The sequence below is a fragment of the Rattus norvegicus genome, chromosome 4 (assembly GCF_036323735.1).
Source record: "Rattus norvegicus strain BN/NHsdMcwi chromosome 4, GRCr8, whole genome shotgun sequence".
Lineage (NCBI taxonomy): Eukaryota > Metazoa > Chordata > Mammalia > Rodentia > Muridae > Rattus > Rattus norvegicus.
This window is the reverse complement of record NC_086022.1, coordinates 142,634,289-142,646,748: the sequence shown is the minus strand read 5'-3', so window position 1 is coordinate 142,646,748 and position 12,460 is coordinate 142,634,289. Positions and strand designations below refer to the sequence as shown.

The 12,460-nt window shown below is 41.8% G+C and overlaps 1 protein-coding gene across 2 annotated transcripts in view; it reads left to right on the top strand.

Annotated features, from left to right (window-relative positions):
• Sumf1 (sulfatase modifying factor 1) overlaps positions 1 to 11,983 on the top strand; it is an 81,961-nt gene extending 69,978 nt beyond the window's left edge. The window contains exon 8 of one of the 2 annotated variants that reach the window (XM_039107827.2): positions 10,522 to 11,983. In XM_039107827.2, coding sequence (XP_038963755.1) covers positions 10,522 to 10,632 — 111 coding nt within the window. In that variant the 3' untranslated portion in view covers positions 10,633 to 11,983. The remainder of the gene's footprint in view (positions 1 to 10,521) is intronic. The other variant, NM_001108639.1, reaches the window with a different exon arrangement.
• The last annotated feature ends 477 nt before the right edge of the window (positions 11,984 to 12,460 follow it).

Sequence of the window (12,460 nt, the reverse complement as noted above, 5' to 3'; positions counted from 1 at the left end):
TCTCTCTCCTCTCTCTCTCTCCCTCCCTCCCTCCCCCCTTCCTCCTTCCCTCCTTCTCTCCTTCTCCTTCTCCTCTCTCTCCTCTCTCTCTCCCTCCCTCCCTCCCTCCCTCCCCCCTTCCTCCTTCCCTCCCTCTCTCCTTCTCCTTCTCCTCTCTCTCCTCTCTCTCTCCCTCCCTCCCTCCCTCCCTCCCTCCCCCCTTCCTCCTTCCCTCCCTCTCTCCTTCTCCTTCTCCTCTCTCTCCTCTCTCTCTCTCTCCCTCCCTCCCTCCCTCCCCCTTCCTCCTTCCCTCCTTCTCTCCTTCTCCTTCTCCTCTCTCTCCTCTCTCTCTCTCTCTCTCTCCCTCCCTCCCTCCCTCCCCCCTTCCTCCTTCCCTCCCTCTCTCCTTCTCCTCCTTCTCCTCTCTCTCTCTCTCTCTCTCTCTCTCTCTCTCTCTCTCTCTCTCTCTCTCCCTCCCTCCCTCCCTCCCTTTCGTTCTGTTTGAGACAGAGTCCTACTATGTATCTCTCACTGGCCTGGAACATCCAACATAGATCAGGCTGTCCTTGAATCCACAAAGATCCACATGCCTCTGCCCTCTTTCCAAGTGCTAAGATTTTTTGAAATTAAGTGTTATGCTCCTGGAGTTGTTATATTTCATACCAGACTGAGGATATTCAAAGTTTTGAATCATCAATGAAGTAGATTTTGCTAGATGGTTTTTGTATATCCATTGAAACGACTTACTTTTCCTTTTTAGTCAGTTAATTCAGTATAATATGATGACATGCAGTGATAGATTTTCATTTTCTTGGGTTTTTTGTTTCTTTGTTTACTTATTTTTGAGTCAGCGTCTCCCTATGTAGCCAAGACTAAGCTAGTGTCCCTATGGCACCCAGACTCTCACATTGCACCTGACCGTGTCCAGCACAGTCTCCCGTCGTAGCCGTCACTGTGCTGTTGCTGCCTCTTGCATTTACTCTTTTTTTTTTTTTAACCAGCAAAATACCAGTAAGGTTTTAATTGTTTTTCTTGGTTTGTTTTCTGCCTAAAAAGAGCAAAAAAGGAGCAATATGAAGCAAAGAAAAAAAACCCTACAAAAACACCTTTGTATTATTTTTGTGTTGACCATCTACTGCTAAGTAAGGGGGCTGCTCTTTTCTTTTTTTTTTTTTTTTAATTAACTTGAGTATTTCTTATTTACATGTCTAATGTTATTCCCTTTCCCGGTTTACGGGCCAACATCCCCCTAACCCCTCCCCCTCCCCTTCTCTATGTGTGTTCCCCTCCCCATCCTCCCCCGAAGGCTGCCCTACTCCCAACAATCACGTTCACTGGGGGTTCACTCTTAGCAGGACCAAGGGCTTCCCCTTCCACTGGTGCTCTTACTAGGATATTCATTGCTACCTATGAGGTCAGAGTCCAGGGTCAGTCCATGTATAGTCTTTAGGTAGTGGCTTAGTCCCTGGAAGCTCTGGTTGCTTGGCATTGTTGTTCATATGGAGTCTCGAGCCCCTTCAAGCTTTCCAGTTCTTTCTCTGATTCCTTCAACGGGGGTCCTATTCTCAGTTCAGTGGTTTGCTGCTGGCATTCGCCTCTGTATTTGCTGTATTCTGGCTGTGTCTCTCAGGAGCGATCTACATCCGGCTCCTGTCTGCCTGCACTTCTTTCCTTCATCCATCTTGTCTAATTGGGTGGCTGTATATGTATGGGCCACATGTGGGGCAGGCCCTGAATGGGTGTTCCTTCTGCCTCTGTTTTAATCTTTGCCCCTCTATTCCCTGCCAAGGGTATTCTTGTTCCCCTTTTAAAGAAGGAGTGAGGCATTCACATTTTGATCCTCTGTCTTGAGTTTCATGTGTTCTATGCATCTAGGGTAATTCAAGCATTTGGGCTAATAACCACTTATCAATACCATGTGTGTTTTTCTGTGATTGGGTTACCTCTCTCAGGATGATATTTTCCAGTTCCAACCATTTGTCTATGAATTTCATAAAGGCATTGTTTTTGATAGCTGAGTAATATTCCATTGTGTAGATGTACCACATTTTCTGTATCCATTCCTCTGTTGAAGGGCATCTGGGTTCTTTCCAGCTTCTGGCTATTATAAATAAGGCTGCTATGAACATAGTGGAGCACATGTCTCTTTTATATGTTGGGGCATCTTGTGGGTATATGCCCAAGAGAGGTATAGTTGGATCCTCAGGCAGTTCAATGTCCAATTTTCTGAGGAACCTCCAGACTGATTTCCAGAATGGTTGTACCAGTCTGCAATCCCACCAACAATGGAGGAGTGTTCCTCTTTCTCCACATCCTCGCCAGCATCTGCTGTCACCTGAGTTTTTGATCTTAGCCATTCTCACTGGTGTGAGGTGAAATCTCAGGGTTGTTTTGATTTGCATTTCCCTTATGACTAAAGATGTTGAACATTTCTTTAGGTGTTTCTCAGCCATTCGGCATTTCTCAGTTGTGAATTGTTTGTTTAGCTCTGACCCCCATTTTTTAATAGGGTTATTTGTCTCCCTGCGGTCTAACTTCTTGAGTTCTTTGTATATTTTGGATATAAGGCCTCTATCTGTTGTAGGATTGGTAAAGATTTTTCCCAATCTGTTGGTTGCCGTTTTGTCCTAACCACAGTGTCCTTTGCCTTACAGAAGCTTTGCAGTTTTATGAGATCCCATTTGTCGATTCTTGATCTTAGAGCATAAGCCATTGGTGTTTTGTTCAGGAAATTTTTTCCAGTGCCCATGTGTTCGAGATGCTTCCCTAGTTTTTCTTCTATTAGTTTGAGTGTATCTGGTTTGATGTGGAGGTCCTTGGTCCACTTGGACTTAAGCTTTGTACAGGGTGATAAGCATGGATCGATCTGCATTCTTCTACATGTTGACCTCCAGTTGAACCAGCACCATTTGCTGAAAATGCTATCTTTTTTCCATTGAATGGTTTTGGTTCCTTTGTCAAAAATCAAGTGCCCATAGGTGTGTGGGTTCATTTCTGGGTCTTCAATTCTGTTCCATTGGTCTATCTGTCTGTCTCTGTACCAACACCATGCAGTTTTTATCACTATTGCTCTGTAATATTGCTTGAGTTCAGGGATAGTGATTCCCCCTGAAGTCCTTTTATTGTTGAGAATAGTTTTAGCTATCCTGGGTTTTTTGTTATTCCAGATGAATTTGCAAATTGTTCTGTCTAACTCTTTGAAGAATTGGATTGGTATTTTGATGGGGATTGCATTGAATCTGTAGATCGCTTTTGGTAAAATGGCCATTTTTTCTATATTAATCCTGCCAATCCATGAGCATTGCATTTACTCTTGATGTGGTGTCTGTTTGATATATTTTGAAATCAGTTTTCTAAAATGTTGAGAACATCTGCATATAATTAATGCTGAGTAGAACCTTTTTCGTTGTTCCTAGTAATTTTTGTATTCATAAATTTAATGGTAAAGTAGTCTTGAATCAAGGTTTTTTTCTTAAAGATTTATTTATTTTATTTATATGAGTACACTGTAGCTGTTTTCAGATGCACCTGGTTGTGAGCCACCATGTGGTTGCTGGGAATTGAACTCAGGACCTCTGGAAGAGCAGTCAGTGCTCTTAACCGCTGAGCCATCTCTCCAGCCTCTCAAGGTTTTTTTTTTTAATCAATTTTTAAGAAGAGTTCATGTAAAATTAATACCATTTCTTTCTGAAATGCTTGGTAGAATTCCCTCTTAAAGGCATTTGGACCTAGACTTGTGCATTTAGCCCTTTTTTCATTACTATAATGAAAACCCAAAAACGATTAAATTTTTCAAGAAAAGAGGCTTACTTTGGCTTATGTTTTTAGGGATCCAAAGTTAAGGAGCATCATATGGTGCTTATATTCATGCTGGGCCCAGAAAGTTTCTAAGGCATCACATGGGAAGTGATGGTGTGTGTGTGTGTGTGTGTGTGTGTGTGTGTGTGTGTGTGTGTGTGTGTTTTATTTCGTGTGTGCACATTCATTATGATTCTTCCTCTTCCTATAAAGTCAATAAGAGTCAAACATAGTGACTTGACCCAAATGACTTTATGGAATCCTACTCTTCTCCCCCAGAGTCCTTAGCTCTAGTCAGCATCAGGTAGGCCTTCCCCCTCTCATGACCTAAAGGAATACACTGAAACCAAATCGAAACACAACTTTCTTCTTTAATAGACATTTGGCATTGTACATTATCCGTCTCTACTGAGTACACGCTGAGAATTCTGTCTTTAAGGAATCAAATCTTTTATATGAATTTTTAAATTTATTATTTCAATCTCTTTGTTTTCATTCATTATTGAAACCAATTATATTTAATGAAACTATTAATATTATTGGGTTTGAATTGGGTATCTTAAGATTTTGGTTTTTTCCTTTGCCTTATCTGTTCTTTGTTCTTTTTTAATCTTTGTCTTTGTTGGATTAAGGTGTTTATCTGACTTCATTTTTCTCTCCTTAGACTTGTAATCTATGACTGTTTTAAAATGAATGGCTGATGTAGAGTCAAGTTAATGATTAACTTTTCCGAGTCAACCTGTAGAATACATCTGTGAACAACAGGATGACAAAACCGTATGGAATTAGAATTTTCCAGAGAAAAATGGCAATTCCAGAAATAAATAAAAAGAAAGAATGTTATAATTAATTTTTAAAATATAAAAAATGTTAATTTTTAAAATATTCATTTTTATTTTGTATGTATGAGTAATTTATCAGCATTTATGTCTTTGCACAACTTGTGTGTCGAACACCCTCAGAGTTATAGAGAGTTATGAGCTACCATGTGGGTTCTGGGAATTGAATTCAGGTCTCTTAGAAAAGCACCTAGTGTCCTTAACCACTGAGCCACATAAACCAAGGTCACTTTGCGTTGTTTAAGTAAACTCCTATAATCATGTCTAGTTTTTAAAACAAGATTAATTAAGAAAATCATGTGTGTGTGTGTGTGTGTGTGTGTGTGTGTGTGTGTGTGTGTGTGTGGTATGGGTGTTGTGCCTGAATGTATGTCTGCATACCACTTGTATTCTCAGTGCTGGTGGAGGCTAGAAGAGATCACGGAACTCCCTTAGACTAGAGTTACTAGTAGTTGTGAGCCACTATGTGGGTTCTTGGAATCAAACCTGTGTCCTCTGGGAGTAAGTGCTCTTAACTGCTGAGCCATCTCTCTAGGCCCCTCATTCACAATTTTTAACAGTCTAAGTTACAGCTTCAGGAAGAAGATAAGGACACAGAAAGAGAGGCTCTGAGGTAGCACAGCAACCGGTTAAGAATATAGTCTATCATTCCCTGATCTGCTGCTTACACAGAATGGCCTAAGGCACACTATTAACATCTCTCAGCCTCAGTTTTTTCTCACGTGTGTAATGTCCATGCTATTTATATCTTTCTTGTAGGGTTATTGGAAGAATGCACAGAGTCAGTATATGTTAAGTTGATGGAGCAGTTCACATAATAAGTACTCAAATACAGACTTTGGTTCTCGGTGTTGTTAGATTGATACCTAACATTCCAATGTGGGGTCTTCATTCCATACCCACATCAGTGCTACCATTCTACCAGGATGACAAAGGCATTGGTCTAGTGCCGTTTGAAAGAGCAATGGTAAGTCCTGGGTTCTGGCACAGCTTTCCCTAGAATGATTCAGTGGGAGATACAGTTGCCTTAAAAATAGCCTTTGTCTGAGAAAACTTTTACTCTCAAAAACCATATTTCTGTCCCACTTGAGTTGAAGGCCTCCAGGGTTGTAGGCCATTATCTGAAATGGATTGTTTCCTGAGCCAAGAGCACATCCTTAGCACAGAAACTGAGAACTTTTACAAAGTAATTAGCCATTTTGATGAAATCAGGCTGAAACAGGTCCCTCCTACTACCTCTGTTCTTAATTAATAGAATGACCCATTTTCCAGCCACCCAAAGACCTAACTTCCTTTAAGAACCACTCTTGATGCTGAAAATAGAGGTAGGAAAATATAAAGAACCGGAACATTCATAACCAGGACATTTGCTCTTTAACTGTGTCTCATTAGTGAGCCGTTACTGAAGTTTAGGAGAACTACTTATTAATACGTATTTTCTGAGTGAATGGATGTGTGTAAGTAGAATGATAGTAGTATGAATTGACTCTTTGCAAGTGCTGGGCCTGAGCTCTCCATACTCGTGTGCGTGTGTGCATGTGTTTAAGGATCAGAACCATGGACTGCACACACTGGGGAAGTGCTCTACAGCCAAGTGATGTCCCCCTCCCCTCACCACATGCACGAGGAGGCTTTCTCTTTTGGATTCAGATGTTCATAGTTGTTTGGTTCATGGAAGCCTCGAGAACTGCTGTGACCCAGTAGTAAATGTGGTTGCTGACTGTTTTGAAAGTGTTTCGTATACAAACAAAACAATTTCATTGCATAAAATTTAGAAAAGAAATAAAATGAGAAAGGTGGCAATGAAAATCAGATATCTTATGTCTTAGAGAAAACTATTAGATGGTATTCTGCTGTGAGTTTTATTTAATATCTATATTTTCAAAATTGAATTATTTTGTATTATTCTCAAGGTTTTCAATTATAGTCATGATAACAATTTTGTCTACCACCAATCTTTTTCTAGTCTTTTATGTCATTGATTTGGAATCCTTTTCAACACTGCTCTGAGCAGGCATTAAAAGTTCATCAGAGCTGTTGCAGCCTGGTTTTTGTAGCATATAGACTAATCCATCCAAGGAGAGCTGCAGTCCTGTGCCTTATCCCCAGATCTGCCCTTCAGCTTGCTGGTTTATGTGGCACGTAACCCGTTCCTTCCCATCCCGGTGGCACAAGTGCACCCACAGCTGGAGGCTGGAAGAGGTGTCATCCCCACTCCCCAACCCGAACAACCCAGAATCTCAGAGGCCTGATCTAAGCTGGGCAGTGCTGCTCTTGTTTCCATGAGGACAAGGTCAGCCAAGCCGAGGGTCAGTGACAGGGTGTGTGTCCCCAAAGCAAAGCATTAGCAGTGCTCTCTCCAGGGCTTGCTTTGTTTGTCTCTTACGCAGGGCTCTGTTCTGGTCAGTTTTCATTTTTTTGGTGCTGGGGATTGCTTTCTCACACTAGGCACGTGTCTAACGAGGCACTCGGTCTCCAAGCCACGATGAGTGTACGTTCGAATGGCTTTATTTTATCAGTGAGGACAGATTCTGGAAGGCTCTGCCTAAGGTTAAGTAGCCACTGAGATTGGGATTTTTTTCTTTGCTGGTCAAAAAATTAGCAAAATGCTTATCACAGTTTTCACTTGTATTGAGTCTTCAGAATGTGGACATAGTGATTCTGTTTATTTATCTGCGCACATAGCATGCTTTTTACATTAATCATCATTGGCTAATTTTCTCTGGAATTCCGGTTTTCCAGTTCTTTGGGCATCTCAGCTCTCTCTCAGAGAGTCTTTTCCAAAATCCCCTCTAAAAAGCAGCCTCTATTGCTTCCGGTCATGTCTCCCCACTTTTCCTGTCTTCAGAGCTGACCACTGCTGGGAGCAGCGTTGAATGCTTCAGTCTGTTTGCTGTCTGACTGCCCTCTTTGAATGCCAGCTCTCTGATAACAGGTTCCTTGTCTGTCTGCTCTGACTGCACCCCTCATGTCTGAGATTGCGCTGGTGCGCTGCGCTCTCATGTATTTAGTCTAACCTTGCTGTGTCAGGCTCTGTGTAGTCTGGCTGCTGTTCTGCCCACTTTTTGCTTTTTTTTTTGTGCTTCTGAAACCACTCTTTAGCCACCTCATCTGCCTGCTTCATAAGCTGCTGCTATTCAAAGCGCACCCCAGGGCTTAAGCAGCGACTGAAAGCTTGTTAGACATGTACCTTGAGGACCACGTGAAAACCATGAAAGCAGCATGTTTGGATGTCTGCGTGGATAGCCTAGGATGTGTATCTGAACAGCCACTTCTGTCTGTCTGACTGTCTGTCCATCCACTGTGCATTAGTTACTACTCTTGTTGCTGTGATTAAATATCTTGACTAAGGCAATCTAAGTGCCAGTGAGAAGACTCGGTGGGTGGGAGGAAGTACATTGCAGGACTGGTGACTGTTACTGGATCACTGGAGTATGCAGCACACAAACAGAATAAACAATTTAAAAGCAACTTATGGAAGAAAAGGTTTATTTTGGCTAACAGTGTCACGGTAGTCTATCATGACATGGAAGTCATAGTGCTTATAGCTTGAGGTAGCTGGTCACATTGTGTCCACAGTCAAGAAACAGAGGGACGATTCCTGGTGTTCAGTAGCTTTCATCTTTTTCCATAGTCTAGAACTGTAACAGAGGGAATGATGTTGCCTATATTTAGGTTGGGTCTTCCCACATTAATTAACCTCATCAAAATAATCCCTCACAGGCCTGGGCAAATATTATTCTCTGGTGATTCTAGGTTCTATTAAATTGATGGCATTAATCATCACAAGTGCATTCTGAGAACCATTACCATAAGCACGGATGTGTCACTTAGGCCTTCCTAGAGACAGTGACATTCTGCAAGAGACCCAAATGAGTAGCTCAGCTCAAGGCCCTTCGTACGTTTTTGTTGCGTATTCATTGTATTCACATCTGCCTGTGGCCTGCAACAAGCCAGGCCAGGACCACGCCTAGACCTGGGCCATGTTCTCCTGGCGTCTGCAGTTAGGGAAGGAAATGCTTGGCCGTTTTCATCCTGTATAGCTCCTTCATGGGATCAGACTGCCGAGTCTTCAGTGTGCCTGGCCCTGAGCTTGACCTTTGCTGAGGTGGAAGTCACTGAATGTGTGTAGCTTTCATAGAGGCTCTGAGTTATCAGAGTTTGATCTAGAAATATCAGCGTTCTGTCATTTCTCAGCAGTCTAGTGCCTGTTTGATGATTCTGCTGTGTCTCCTCACACACTTCTTGCCAGACATTTGAAAGCTTCTGTTCATGCCAATCACACAGATGCAGAGGCATCACCTCTGTGTTTCAAGCACACTCAGAATTCATCTTCTGTCTGTCTTCCTGAGTGTTGGTGATACATTCTGTTCCTCACTCCCCACGAGGAAAATTGGTTGCTATTGTTTTGTTATCTATAGAAGATAGCACATTATGTCTTCCTCTTTTTTAAAATGGGGAAAATGCACCAGAGAATTTCCATGTCAGCCTCACAGATAATTTTTAAGGAGATTAGAAGCATCTGGCTTTTTGTGAGAGAAAAGAAATAATAGGAATAAAAAAGTGTCTTGTATGCTGACCTATTTTTTTCCCTTCCCACAAATTATCTCTTCTGTGTGAGTTCCTAACTTCTTCTACATAATTCTTTTTGAAGTGTCTTTTACCAGCTGGTAGCAATGGGCTCAATGGCCAACTCCTGACTTATGCTCATGGTTCCCAGAATGACTAGTTTGTTTGTATTTCATGCTATTTTGGATTGGAGAATGAACCTCACAAGAGCTCCATGCATGCTTATTTTGGAATCTGGCAGCTTTCAAAATGCTGTGTCAAATAGTCCAGGGCCACAGATACATGTCCCGAATTTGTGTGTGTGTGTGTGTGTGTGTGTGTGTGTGTGTGTGTGTGTGTGTGTGTGTGTATGAGTAGGCTGTGTATTGGGGGTAGGAAAGAAGATATGAGATGGATGGTACCCTTCGCACCAGGAGTCTAGACTCTTGCTAAGAAAGGAAGCACACTACAGTTTGTCCAGAGTAGAATCCTGCTTCCTTTAACAACTGTGTCATCTTCTGTAACTTGTTTGATTTGCCTGGGGTTTACAATCAAAGAAATAACAGACAAAAATGCCTGCTACCATGCTGAATATGTCCTGGGAAACCAATGCCCATGTTTGCGTGAGCATTTATTCTATGCTCTTTCACAATTAGATAGAATAAAATAAACCAAACCACAACAGATATAGTTTTATTATTACTATGATATAGAATCCTGAGGTATTGGGAAGAAAGTTTAAGTTCCTATGTTGATTCTTAAATTTTCGTCAGTGTGTTTAATATATTCCATGATATTTGATACTGTTGTTAATCTTTTTGTTGTCATTTATATCTATTGTTATAATGTCAAAACTTGATATAATATAGCCAAAATTAGAAGCTTTGCTTTTACAGATGATTGTGAGTGCATACATGTTATAATCTCATGGGTCTTTAGTTTTTTTTATCATATGATTATGTAGGTTATATCATACTGCACACACACACACACACACACACACACACACACACACACGAACACACGAACACACGATTCTTAATTGGTAGTAGCCTGCCGACTACACAGTCACATGGATAACCATGGGAAGTTACTGTTTGCTTTTGGGGGTGTTAAAAGTGGTGATGGCCTTTCTCCCATATGCAGCTGGTATTTGTAAGGTAAGACTCTGGCTGGCTGACTCTTGAATGTTTTGCCTTTTGCCATGCTGAATATCTTAAGAAGGCAGTTCAGGGGCAGCTCTGCCTTCAAGGAGCTCCGAGTGAGTTCTCTGTTCCAGGTATGTTGTGAAGCTGTATCTAATTGAAGCCTTAACCCAAGGGTTCCAGGATCTCTTACGGCGTGTTATCTCTTATAGTCCTATTGCTACAGGTATCGCTGTGCAGCTCGAAGCCAGAACACACCAGATAGCTCTGCATCCAACCTGGGATTCCGTTGTGCAGCAGATCACCTGCCCACTGCAAACTGACAGAGGAGCTTTTCCAAATCCAAGAAGTTGCTCACTTGCAGCTGGCCTCCCGCTGGACATCTGAACAGATCTTATGTAAAGTATTCCCACACCTGAGGAGAGTTACATGTCCACCCCGTGGCCAAAGGAACTGTGTCGTGTGACCAAATTGCTGACGTCTGTCAGTGCTTGTGCTTTATCGTGTGGTGCATCGTTGGGGATCATCACCGTGTTTTACTTTGAGAGCCTTTTGAAGAGGAGAGAGCTGAGAACCATGAAGTCCTAGCCAGACTCTGCCACAGGGTCAAACCCTGGGGTTCAGCACCTTGTCTGCCTGGGCCTCTATCCCCTCATGGAATGAGGGATGGACTGGACGACATGAGGCGCTCTCCACCTTACAGATTCTATTCGCACTAGTGGAGTGTATTGTGATTGCATAGTAAGAATTTATGACAGATTATTTTTAGCTATTTTTTTGCCATGTGTGAATCTTGAGTAATGCTAATCATATAAGGTGAGAGTTCTCTTACGTGTTATTTTCAGAAGAGGGTGGGGTTTGAGTCTTTTATATTCATACTGCACTTTGTTCTTTCAAGGAAATCAGTGTCTTTTACATTGTTGTGACAAATCTCATTGGGACAGTGAGGGGACACTCAAATTCCGAGTTCTGAGCACACAGGAATGCCTGTGGAGTGACTCTACTGTCCTTTTTCTTTTGACATTAAGTGCCTTTGGCTCAGAGGGACAGTTTGAAGCCTTGTTTCCCATTTGCCCCACAAGCCTTCAAAGAATGTGAAATGTGTACTAATTAGGGAAACCCTTAAATTCTAGGTACAAGGGTTTGATGTTGTGTATTGTAATGCTAAATCTGTATATGAAGGTTTAGGCCTGTGAGTGAATTCTTACATTTACAAGCTTTTGTTGTGCAAACCTTGTTCCTTAATTTAGAACTATTGGTTAAAAAAAAGAAAATTGTCTACAGCCAATTATTGGAGGGATTAGTAGGTAGGTTTGAGTTACCTGGGGGTAGAGAGAGAGAGGAGAGAGAGGAGAGCAAGAGGAAGAAGGAAAGCGCTGGAGGAGCTGCCATGAGGGAAATGGACATGTGGCCAGGAGAAACATCAGTATCTGGGCACAGTACTGCAGAGGTAGCCAGGCCAGCAGTTAGAAAAGTAGATTAGGGATTAACCCCCAGTAATGGTCAAAGCCACGCAAAATAACCATAGTCTGAGTCTCATTTATTTGTAAGCCTTGAATAGACTACGTTCAGGGTATCTAGTATATTATACCAGAGAGATGAGAAATTGTGTTCATTTTGTGATATCAGATGCTTTGAATCATGCACTATGTCAAATAAACTAATACCTCTCAAGTCAGACTTCATTTCTTCATTCCTTACTGGGACGCTCTTTCTAATTCGCTCTTTGTGTTTTTCTTCAAAAACATCATTTTGTGATGCTCCTGTGTTTTGTTCTCCAGAAAGAAGCTAGTTGGTAACTTTGATATATGGGTAGTGTGTAGCAGTTTTTATTCTCTAAAGCAAGGCCATTCTGCTAGGAACCCTGTTATTGCCTTGCTACTTCTTGCCACAATACATGATACAAAGTCAAGGGCATTGCCTTGGTGAACAGATGCTTCCTATGCCAGGAAAGCACTTTGTTCAGAGTGAAGGCTTTTCAACCCAAGATGGTGATTGATAGCATCCACTCAGGTTTCCAGAGTCCTGAGTCCCTGAGCCATTTTTTAGCTCACAATGTCAGTCAAGTAACATCCGGAAGTGACAAGTCAACACTGGGTTGCTACTGTTACCATTTTACTTAAAACTATTTGTGTGTGAGCACATGTGTAC